The 11763-nt window shown below is 54.5% G+C and overlaps 1 protein-coding gene across 2 annotated transcripts; it reads right to left on the bottom strand.

The window, feature by feature from the left end:
- Positions 1-2184: 2184 nt before the first annotated feature.
- HEYL (hes related family bHLH transcription factor with YRPW motif like) lies at positions 2185-11458 on the bottom strand. Of its 2 annotated transcripts, XM_072885081.1 has the most exons (6): positions 11226-11458; positions 7370-7436; positions 6817-6900; positions 6260-6341; positions 4714-4789; positions 2185-4560 (listed from the first exon to the last, which is right to left on the bottom strand). In XM_072885081.1, exons 1-6 carry the CDS (start codon positions 11303-11305, stop codon positions 4122-4124), a joined length of 828 nt encoding a protein of 275 aa, XP_072741182.1. In that variant the 5' UTR covers positions 11306-11458; the 3' UTR covers positions 2185-4121. The 2 variants fall into 2 exon arrangements, with proteins under 2 accessions (XP_072741182.1, XP_072741181.1); XM_072885080.1 differs by having other exon boundaries at positions 2185-4789.
- Positions 11459-11763: the final 305 nt, after the last annotated feature.

Below are 11763 nucleotides of genomic sequence, written 5' to 3'. Positions count from 1 at the left end.
TCTGACAGCTAAAGTCAAAACACAGCAGAGCTCGAAGAACATGTTTCCACATAAAACGCCCTTTGGCTGCAAGCAGCTGCTGTGGTTACAACTGAGAATGGCTTTTATTTGAAACATATTTATTGACGTTTGTGTCCCCTCTCAGGGCACACCATGCAGACAGCTACGGTCCTGTGTCCTCCTCAGTCCTTTTCAATCCTGACACAAACCGATGGGCTGGGGGTACCCTCTGCCCACGAGGGCCCAAAACTGACGCAGGGACGCCACTGCTCTTGGTACCCTCAACACACGAGTGCAGCTGCTCCTGGTGACCAGCAATGCCCCAGATCCTCCCAGTTCACCCTCTCAAGACCTACAGCAGTGCCTGGAACAAAGGTGACATCTTTTAACGTCTTTGTCTCACCAGCTTATCCCCATCGATGATGCTGGTGTGAGACCCACCACCCAGAGGCCTCCCAGGCTGCTCTGCTATCGTGTGTCTGAGCCGTACCTCAGTTGCTGATGGTCATTATAAGAGATCATCCATTTTTTCAACACGGATGGCAAGTTTTCAACCAAATGCTGACCCTGGGTTAGGATTTCTCCTCCTTAGCTTTGGGATTTTACCAGCAGAGGGCAGGCCGGGATTGCACTGGAAGTGGAAAAACGCAGAAGCGCAGGAGGGAGAGCATTTCACCCAGGGCAAGCAACAGCAGAACTGAGATAAGCAACGTTTTTCATGCAGGGAAGTTTGGGAGAGCAGGACTCGCTCGCTGGTAGAGCACCTGCTGCATAGCAAATCTCCCGCAGCCTGTAAGTGGCCTTGTTCCCTCCAAGTATCAGGCAAAGGCTTGTTCATCAGGACCCTGTTTCGTTCCAGCCTCACCGCTGTCGGAGCTGGAGGGGTGTTTAACACGGCTGCATGCCACCGAGCAACCCCAGCCGGACTGCACCGAACGCAGCCCACGCGTTCCCATAGGCCTCTTCATTATGTTTTTTTGCCTGAAGAACGAAGATGAAGAGAGTGCGCAGAGAGTTTGGGGATTTCCCCTACAGGGTAGATCAAAAGTTGCCAGGATGTGTAAGAGGAGATGTTTAGGCTAAGGAAAACCCTGGGAAAAAAAATGAAGCTCCAGTCCCGGGCTACTGCTCTAATCACCATGTTGCTGTGGGGAGAAAACCCCACGGGCCTGAACCGATGCCCTCCCACCCGCTCTGGCTCCCGTTTGATCAGCAGAGATCAGGAAGTGGGTTTTTTTCACTGTCTCTGTTTTGTTTTACCACTGTAGCCCGCGGGGCTGGTTTGTATGCCTGCCTCCCACGGAGGGTAATTTGGTTCCTCTCTCTGGCCAAGGCCACACCAGAGCACTGAGCTCCCACCGCCGCCTCCAGCCGGGTCGGGGCAGCCCAGGCACCAGCAGGATGACCCATCATCAATAGCCCTATTATTGCTCTTGAAGTTTCTCTCCGCTTCCAGACGGATGCTGCGTTACTCCATCACAGCTGCAGTTGCTCCCTTCCAGCAATTCCCAACAGAGCACTTAAGGCAGGGATTTATGGGCGGTTTTGAAAGGCATTTTGGAGTGAGAAGGAGCTATGGGAAAGGAAGTCGAATTCCCACCATTCCCTGGAAAATTCTCCCAGCATCTTTCACGAGCAGGATCATTTACTGGTCCTTTCCTCAGAACAGAGACAAGCTCTCAGCTGTGGCTCTTTGTTTAGTCCAAAGCGTTTCCCGACAGCAAGAAGCAGCAGGGGTTATTCTGGTCCTGCTTGCAAAGGGTCAGGAGACCGAGGCGAGCCCTCGGCGTCTGGCTGCAAGGCTCTGCTGGACCCGATTTGTTCCCTGACATTTTTGTGGACGCTGGTAGCTAAATGAAATTATTTGTTCTCAAGCCACGGATTATTGCCAATCTCAGGACAAGCATTGCTGACTATCCAGCTGATTTTGACTCACATAGTGGTTTGTAAAGTAGAAAGTCATGGGACCAGAGTTACCAAGAGCAGCAGCTATAAAACGACCAGCAGGGATGTTACCTTACAAGCTACATCTTAACTTTTTTGAAGCTTTTCAGGAACAAAAGCTCACCTGCCGCAAAACTAGCAGTCATCCAAGCAGGATGGATTAGCAGAATAGATTCACATCAACACTACATTTCACAACCAGGACAGGGGTTTGAAAGACTTTATTTGACACCTTTGCTGGATGTCACAGCTCGTGAATCTAACAGCTCTGCACAGTGTAAAGTGAGGCCGGGCTACTTGCTGTGAGCTCTAGCGTGCCGACCAGCCGCAGGAACAACTGGGGTCTGAGAGGACCTCCTCTGACTTTATTAAAAGGGAATATGTTGTTCCTGGCTGATTCTGGCACTTCAAGACAAAAGTGAGGAGAAGTAGCAGAGGCATTTCTGTGTGTTAAGTGCGATGACTTTCATCAAAACAACTGGGAGGGACTGACTTTCAAAACAATAGCAGATACATACATTGACATGCGCATGGCAGATATAATCTGTAGGAACGCAAACACCAGCTCATCCACACAGTCTAACCGGCTGTGCGTTTGACCTGAGGCGTGGGGAGAGCCTCTCCCATTCAAGAGAGGTCTTCTCCCTCTTTTTTACCTTTCTTTGCACTGACCTTTCCACACTTCTCTCTCTTTTCATGTCACAGTGCTGTAGAGGTGGGCAATACTCCTTGGGGTGGGCATGCAACTGGGTCCATGCTATTCTGCATGTGTATCCCAGCAAGTCAAGGCACAGATGCAGGGAGCGGGGGCTGTTCAGATGAGGAGGAGCACTGGGAGACCCTGCCCTGGCCACTGTGGGAGTTAGGGACATGGCACAGGAGCAGGGTGGCTCAAGAGCTTCAAGTTTCTGTTCCTTTCCGCCCAAAGAAGAAAGGAGGGGAGGACAGCTGGAGGAGCAGAGGCATATCTGCTGCATCAGTCATCTAGGGACACGCAGGCCAAGGCAGAAAAAGCTCTCGGGAATCAGGACAAGTGCAGACCCAGAGCTTGCCGAGGTCTGTGGTGAAACCTCAGTGGGTTTTCATTCTGGCCCAGGGACAGGGATGAACAATGTGAGACCAAAACATGGTGCTGAAGACAGAAAACGGAGACATTGCGGGAGGAGAGGGTGAGGGATGCAGGGATAAGAGAGAATGAGGGAGGCACTTCAAATGCAGGCTGGTCTGACCCATTCCCCTCCCTTTGCAGTCACGGCTGCTCAGCAGGGGACGGAGGAGAGACAGCTCCAGCAGGGAGACTGGCACAGGGGCTTTTCTTCTCACTTTGGCCGTCAGAGCCTTCCCCTCCATGACAGACGTCCCTCTGAAATCCTCTGTCTCGCCTCTTCGCACCTCGGTGCGGAGCAAGGGCTGCAGAAGCCTCCCTCCGCCCAGGCGGCCTGGCCGGCTGCTCCTGCACGGTTTGTGCAGGGACCCAGCACAGGCCCTGCAGACACGGCGGTATTTCAGCTCGGCTGTGGGAACGAGCTCTGTTAAGCTGTTGCCTCACTCCACCTTAAGGGCACATAAGTGGGAAAAGCTGGTAATGCGGTGAGGAAAGCATGGGGATTAGCAGGCAGCCAGTTCGTTAAGGGAGCTGGGGGGGCTCTAGCCTGCCTTGCCAGGTGCCAGTGGTGCTGGGGAGGGGAGCGAGCTGCGTCCGTCCCACCACACCAAAATTCGGTGCTGCAGCTGGGGGACATATCGCAGGGAATCAGCATGAGCAAGTCTCTATCTGGCAGCTCTGAGTCCCCAAGGAAATAAGACAGTATTTCAAGGCTGGCTGTTTTCCAAAGGAGAGCAACGCTGGGCTCTGCAGAGGGGTTTGCTGGAGGAGGGACAGGGTTGGGATCTGCGTGTGCCCCCTCCCTTGCAGCCAGAAGGGTCTGGAGTATAGCCGCGTGCAGACAAGTGCATTGAATTGGATGTGATTTACGGTTGCAGGCATCACGAGGGAGAGGACGTGTGATGGTGAGGCAAGGAAGGCAGTGCGAGGAGGGATGGAAGAGTAAAGAGAATTTTCTTTATGGATCCTTGGCTTCTGCAAAGCAGGAAAGATGCCTTTTCAGCTGAGTTTGTTCTTAGGCCTGTGGGCAATGAGTGCTGAAGAATTCCTGTCTCCGAAGGGGAGGGGAGGGTCAGAAAGCCCCGATTTCAGTTGCCCAGGAGCGGCAGATCCTGGATGTCCCAACCCTGATCCCGGGTCCCTGTGCAGCAGCGCCCAAGGCGGGAGGCACCGTGTAAGCCGGTGGAACAGGGACGCCGGCGGAGGCTGGCGAGAAGAGGAACGTCGCGATTTGGCTGCTCTTGGACGAACCCTCTCTCAACACGCCCGCTGGCGATGGCATCCTGGGCACGGCTGCTATGGCTGCAGACGAGCCCGTGCCTCGGGCCCTCCGGCTAGAAGAGGCCATCCTGCTGGCCAGGAAGCTTCGGCGGGACGGCAGCATGTCGCTGGGGACACGGCGAAGCGGGGCTGGCCTCACAGCAGGGCTTGGGTAAGCCAGGGAAGATGCAGTCAAAACAACCGGAGCAGGAGCAGCCTCCCTCCTGGGGATTTGCACAGGGCCAGCAGCGCTGTGGAGGAAGGACCATGGCCAGGTCTGAATAGGCAGGATGGAAGTGGCCACAGGCGAAGGCTCCATTTCTGCCACATAATTATTCAGGTGGGAGAGGAGTCGCAGCCGGATGGGGTCAGCGGCATTTTGGCCCTCGAGGATGCCCAGGTACCTGACAACTTCAGTGAGACATTCACGGAAGCCGATACTCCTGTAATCCACGGCCAGAGCTCGGGCATCTAAGAAGCCTGTGGGGAGAGGACACGGGTGACAGTAAGTCCGTGCAGAGCTCAGGAATGTGCTTTGATTTCACTACCCTCTCTAATGCACTGTGTATTTCACTTGAGGCACTTTGCTGCCGTGTGATATTACTGAAGCAGATAGCCAAGTGGGTGTCCGAAAGGACTGGACGTTTGCGTGCATGAGAATAGCATCTGCGGTTATCTCATCGGGATAAAACTGCCAGGGTCATGAAGCCTCTTACTCCAGCATGTGAGACGAGTAAGAGGTTTCATTAACTGTGCTCACGAAGGAAGAAATTTTGCCTATTAGACTCTTATCAGTTATCGCTGCTGGACACGACTGTGGGCTAGATGGGCACTGGGTCCCTCTTTACAAACGGACCATCCCCGATCTTGCAGAACAGCAGGACTCTGTGTCTCCTTGATGCACAGCTTAGCACCACTTCGCCTGGGTCCCAATCTTTATACTTCATTTAAACACGTCTGGCTGAAGGGCACAGGACAGCGGCAGAACCAAGACCGCTGGGCCGAAAAAGCTCAAAGCCACAAAAATCAACAAGATAAAACGCAACCGATGGCTGATTTTTAGGCTTCTGCTCCCCACTTGCAGCTTCATGAGACGATAAGCAATAAAGCAGAGAATGTCACAGCACAGCGAAGCGCCGGACCACTTTGCTTGACGGGGTCTCTCGTGACAATACAGCCCTTTGTTGCAGTGCAGTCAAACTGAATATCTAAACAAATGTTCCAGACCAAGTTACAGCTCTGAACCAAAGCCTGGATGCCAGCAATGTCCCCAGCAAGCCAAAAATGGGTGGTAAGCAAGCCAGAGGCTTCTTTACTGGAGCTGTGATCTCCATCCTGTTAACTGGAACAGGACAGAGGGTCTGTACTGAGGTCTCAGTACAAATAAGACCTTTGTTGAATTTTGCACAGGGCTCCCTCTCTCTTCTTATAACAACCAAGAAACAAACAAAAAAAAGAACAGAAAGGGAAAAAAGCCTTGTTTATTTGCAGAGTCCCCATGCAGAATTCAGCCTCTGCAGGAAATGTATCCCAGGGAGGAGGTAAAGAGTTTAATATCGTTTTTCTGGAAGCAGGCTCCATTTCTGAGCAGGACTAAGCATGTCTCTGGCTGGGCAGCTTTTAGCAGGGTGTGTGACAACAGCAGTGGTGCTGTCCCTGTGGGTCTTTGGGACTTGCTATCCCACATACCCCAGTCTTCCAAATGTATGCACGGGATGCTGACCTATATGTTAGACATAAGAAAAACAACAGGGCAGGAAACGTCCATCTGCCCTCCCTCGAAAAATATTTCCCTTGGGAAGCAGGCAAGGCAGCGTTCATTTTGGTGCTGGCTGGTGTCAGCAAGGCACACCAGCACCAAGATACTGCTTGCTGCTGAGGCTGATGGGGAATTTTCCTTCCAGGTTTTCACCTTCACCTCACCCGTATGCTTATAAGAGCAGTTCTTACCTGTTCCTCCAGTGGCGTGAAGCATTTTTAAGTGATCTACTGTCATTTGTAGAATTTCTGCCTTCTCCAACTTGGAAGACCCCTGTGTGTTGGGAGCAGGAAAAAAAGAGCAATTCATCGTTTTATGGTCTAGGGTTTTGTGCCTCTCAGGAGCTGTTTTTTTCCCAATGACCTCCTCCCCAAAACCTTCCTGAAGCCCGGGAGTGCTCAGATTGGAGCAGGGCATCCATCCAGGCCATTGGCTCTGTTTTTTGCATCAAGTGAGTAGAAAATGGAGCTCCTTCCCAAGATCCCCCGATGCAAATTGAAAATCCCCATTTCTGTGCATCTTCATATCTGCAAAACACTTTCTGGATTGAATTTATCCTCCCTAGGGCTCCTGAATATTTGTTAATATTGTTTTACCACCCAGTTTCACCACCTACTTACTCCCTGAAGTGATGATGATAAGAAAGACATAGCAATGCTCCAGACTTTCTCATTCTGAGGGCTCTACCCTTACACTGCTGAAATGCAGCCCGCACGGGAGGATGAGTGGAAATCATGGACACACACACCTGCTTCTCGAAGGCGGTGGGCACCAGGCGCCGCAGTTCGGAGAGGCTGCTGTTGATACGGTCGCGGCGCCGCTTCTCGATGATCTGCGGGAAATTTCCAAGCAGAGAGAAGAAACCACGGTCATTTACGGCCAGAGCTCACAGGTTTAAGGCCCTCATTAACAGCTATGGCAGGTTGAGAGAGGCGCTTTGAACAGGGCCATATAAGTAAATGTTTTGGGTGCAAAAGCTGAGCAAAGAAACATTAACTGACTGGTGTGATAACCCCAGGTGAAATTGCTCTCCTCCACCCCTATCTCCACCCCTTTCTGCCAGCTTTGAGGCCAAACCTCTGCAAAAAATCTCCAGTTGGCTGTGGGGAGACTTCTGCAGGAGATAGAACAGGGAACGGTGTTAAGTCGATTTTGCACTGTGTCCCCACAGGAAGGACATGCCCACAGCACCCCACCGCACACAGGGGATGTCACGGGGAGCCCTGGCACACAGCTGGGACCAGCCTGACCCCCCAGGGAGACACAGCACAACCACCCTGGTCAACGCAAATGAGGCTCACCCCTCTCCGCTTCTTCCTGGCTTGTATCTGAGATGTCGTAGTGGGAGACACAGACCTGGAAACATGGCTGAAAAGGAAGAAGAAGGAATCATTTCTTGCACTAGCTGGAGAGAAACCTCTGTTGCACATATGCTTTACACACGTTTGCCATCTGCAGTTTCCCCCCCCGCCGAATAACGTCTTCTGTGGTTCCCATCTCATTTTTACCCACAACACAGAGCTCAGGAATTGGGGACGGGGAGCCGAGCAGACACTTGAATCCCACTCTCTCCCCTCCGAGAGTGTCCCACCAGCCTGGGACAGATTTCTGCACCAAACTGCCCATCCACTGCCAGGCACACATCTCACTCAATCTCAGCCTGTGCTGGCATCTCCACAGGGCTGGAAAAGCAGCGATCCGAGCTCCGCAGTCATGGCCTTTTTTTTCCTCCATGTGCGAACCTCCCAGCTCTCATGTCTGAGCCTGCCCTGTCTGCAGGGCTTTGCATCTCGGAGCTGCGATAGCGCGAGCATGTATCAGAGCTCCCACCCAGGGCGGCAGCGAAGGGCTGGTCGCTCCTCAGGGTGAGGCTAACGGCAGTGTTGATGTGGTTTCTGAGGGCTTCCTGGAGAGCCGCTTCACAAACCACAATTTTTGGGGTGGGCCATGATGTTCTGAATGCACGGACACCCCTGAACCAGACAGAGGGGGGCCAGGGCATGGGCAAGGGGAACACCCGGCCAGAGGTGATGGAGCATGGATCCTGCCTGCTGGCCAACAGCCCCGGGGACCAGCTCTGGCTCAAGCAACAAGGGACACGGGGGGGACAGCCTAAAGAGAATGGTTCCACAAAGCATCCTGTGCCTGGTGGGCATGGGCGAGGCTAAAGACACCAAAGGTCAGCACTAGACATGCACGGGGAGGCAAAGTTCAAGCCTTAGGTCCCCACGGAGGTGAAGTCTCTGCAAGGATGGATAACCGGGCATGGGAAACTCCTTGGAGCAAAACCCCTCTGCTCGGGGGGAGGCTGGCTGGGCCACTTTCCACCTCCCCCGAGCGGGGTTTCTCCCTCTGGAAAGCGGGACTGGCTTGGGGCTCTTTCTGTGCCTTACGAAACTCGGCGCAGGGATGTTAACACGCAGGCGAGACGGCAGTCTGCAACCCCGGCCAGCACAGCGCTCCGGAGGGACTCGGAGACCGCGTAAGACATACAAATCTGGAAAGGGGCATTTGGGTTCACCCCGTCAAATCAAAATATTTTTCAGTTTGACGAAGCATTTTAATAGCAGTCTATTAAAGATGTTTCTGCGGAGACAGAGCTGTCTGCACAGCAAGCCAAAAACTAGACCAAACTCAGCCCATTAAAAATACATTTTGTTAGGCCCAAGCGAGGTGCTTTCAGAAGTGGTTTTACACAATCAGACGAAATAACACGTTCTACCGACTGCTCCGCTCATCTCCATACAGGTACTGTATTTGAATGTCTGCTGGGTGGGCTTTCTCTGGCCATAGGTGCTGGCTGGCTTTGCAAGTACGAACATGCGTGGCCAGTATACATAAACACACAGACAATGAGCACGTATGATGTGAAAACGGGCTCTGCACGGATGCTGGGGTGTTATACATGCAGGGGGTAGGTAGTGAATTCGGCTGGCAGCACAGGAAGGCGGAGTACACGCTCAAGGAGTCTGTAACAGTGAATTTTGAAACTTTCTTTGCAGAACTGTCTGAATGCGTTGCTCTTTGTGAGCTACAGTTCCAGATGTGGATATAAAAACCTAGCTTGCTGCAAAATATATTTTTAAAATACGTTTGACAGATTTGAGCCACATAAAAGATACCATAACTGTATTTCTCTGATGATTAAAATTTCTGCATTGCTGTTTGCTTGGTTTTATAATTTACAGCGTAACTTTGGCTGTTCATTCAAAACAAAAAGCAAAAAAACCCCACGCAAACCAAGCAGCATCTTGCACTTCTGCAGCGACCCCAGAGTCTAAACCTGCTACGCACACTGAACCAAGCCTCACACCCGGAGTGACTCATCCCCGCTCTACGGGGGAACTGGTTTGCCCAAACCACGCGACCGATGGGTAATGGGCTGGGAACCCCGGCCAGACAGCCCGACTGCCTCCCTCTGCCCTAATCGCTCCACCTCGCTCCCCACCTGGAAGTGTTTCATTTTGCCCGATCCGCCACCGTCCCATGCAGGACCGCGTTACTCGGGGTGTAAACTCGTCAGGGCAGGAACAGCTCTTTTGGCCATGTGTTTGCGTGACACGAGCAACAACATAAACGTATACAAACACCATCAGATCACAGCGCTGCCCGGTTCTACGACTGGCTTGAGAAGACAAACATATTAGCAGCACCAGAGAGAGATAAAAAAATTCATCGTTACTGTTCACTGAAATGAAACATTATGACAATTCCTCTATTTCACCCATTGGGGTACTACAGACTCAGTGTGCCGCACTGATGTAAGGAGGTGGGATATATTTCACCTGCAGCAGGAAGGTAGCTTAAATATTGATGCACGTGGAGAATGCATAAGGGGTCAGTGAATTTGTGCAGGACATTACGTGTCGGACATGCCCAGCTCCGCCTGTGACCATATCAGTGAGAAGCAGACTCATGAATTTAGTCCCATGAGAACCTGAGCTTGGCACCGGGCAGGGCGACTTCTCCGCTCAGGATGCCAAGCAGTAAAAGGGAATAAATTCATCTGGGGCCTCGCTGGACGCGGAGGGAGGGAGCCACTTGGCTACTGAAACAAGAGTTCAAAAGCAGCTGGTTTTTGGATGAGAACACGTAACAGAGCCCTTCCTTCATCCCCAGCGCCGTCTGCACGCTCAGAGCCCGGGCATGCCCGCCAACGGCTGACACAGCACGGGAACCCGGGCGGCGAGCGTGGCTGGGGATGCCCTTTGCCAGCAGAGCCGCGGCCCAGGGGAAGGTGGTGCGAAGCCCGAGGACATCGCTGAGGAACCACGCAGAGGTCCTGGCCTCACTACACCGAGCAGCAAAGCCCCGGAGCTCAGACTGCAGCTCGGCAGGGATGGGATGGAGCCTGCGAAGTGTGCGCGCTTAAAGCGGGGCACCCCTCGCCGGCCAGCCTGCACGGGCTCCCTCTTTAATAAAGATCAAAGCCCCAACTGGTGCATTACAAATGCATCAGCAGAGCAGAAGCGTTTCTCATGCAAAACCTCCGTGTTTCTTCCACGTTCCCTGGGAGCCCTCGGATCGCTGGGACCGCAGCGGCATCCAGGCAGCTGACGGGTGCCTTTGCTCCGGGGGGGAACTGCCCCATCTCGGGGTGCAGAGACCTGCGAGCAACCGGGCTCCCGCTCACGAAGATCAGAGCTGCCCTTCTCTCCACCGGGCAGGAGAAGGCAATCGCTCTAGCTCTAATGAGGCATTTTCTTGAATGCAATCAGCTCGTAACACAGCTTTAATCCTTGTATTACGACTTGGGTTTCCTCGCTGGGTCAGTCCTAACGCCAGCATCAGCCCGCACTTGCACACTGGAGCGATCCCCCCCGCCCGTCCTTGCCCAAGGCAGGGCCAGCCCAGCCCGAAGGGGTTAAGCCGGGTGCCGGGCGACTCCCGGTGAGTCCGTGGCGGAGCCCGGTGCTCTCCCGTGCCATGCCCCGGCAAGCGATCGACTCGCCCCCCCCCGCCCCGAGAAGCCCTCGGGGAGCCGCTGCAAGCGCCGTGCCCGGTGCCGGGGACCCCGCTCCAGCCCCGGGCTCCCCGCAGGATACCGAGCTGCCCGGCAGCATGGACCCCAAAACCCGACTTCGTCCCATCGCCCCGGCCGCCCGTGGGACGGCCCCGTCCCCCGGGAGGGAGCTGCCGCCGGCAGCGTGTCCTCACCTGTACTCCTCCTCCCGGCCCACGTCGATGGTGCCGTCCGACTCCGTGTCGGACGAGCTCTCCTCGCACAGCCGCTTCATCCTCGCAGGCGACCCCGGGCGGCCGCGTCCCCGCGGGACGCTGGGGGAGAGGCCGGTGGGCTCGGCGAGGTTGCCCCCCACGCGTGGCCCCCGGAGGCCACCGCCGTCCTTCCCCGCCGTCCTCGGGGAAGTGCTGTCCCTCCCCGGGCTGCGCGGAGGAGCTGGCCCCGGTGCGTGCCTGCCTCGCACGGCTCCTCCCCTGCCCGCACTCTGCCTTTCACACCCCCGGCTTCTCCCTCGCTCTCCTCCCAGGACGTCCCCAGCCTCCCCGGTTAATGGGTTAATGAGACATCTCCCGGGAGGGACGGATTACGCGGCCGCGCCGGCGCTCCCAGGTTCCCAGCCCCCCCCCCCCGCCTCCTCCTCCTCCTCCTCCTCCTCCTCCCGCTCGCTGGTCGAAATCCCAAGTCTTCCTGTAAAAGGAACAGTCTGTGTGAACCGTCTCATGTCCCCCCCTT

This window comes from Ciconia boyciana, chromosome 21 (assembly GCF_034638445.1).
Source record: "Ciconia boyciana chromosome 21, ASM3463844v1, whole genome shotgun sequence".
In the NCBI taxonomy this organism is placed as follows: domain Eukaryota; kingdom Metazoa; phylum Chordata; class Aves; order Ciconiiformes; family Ciconiidae; genus Ciconia; species Ciconia boyciana.
This window is presented reverse-complemented; position numbering and strand designations above follow the sequence as displayed.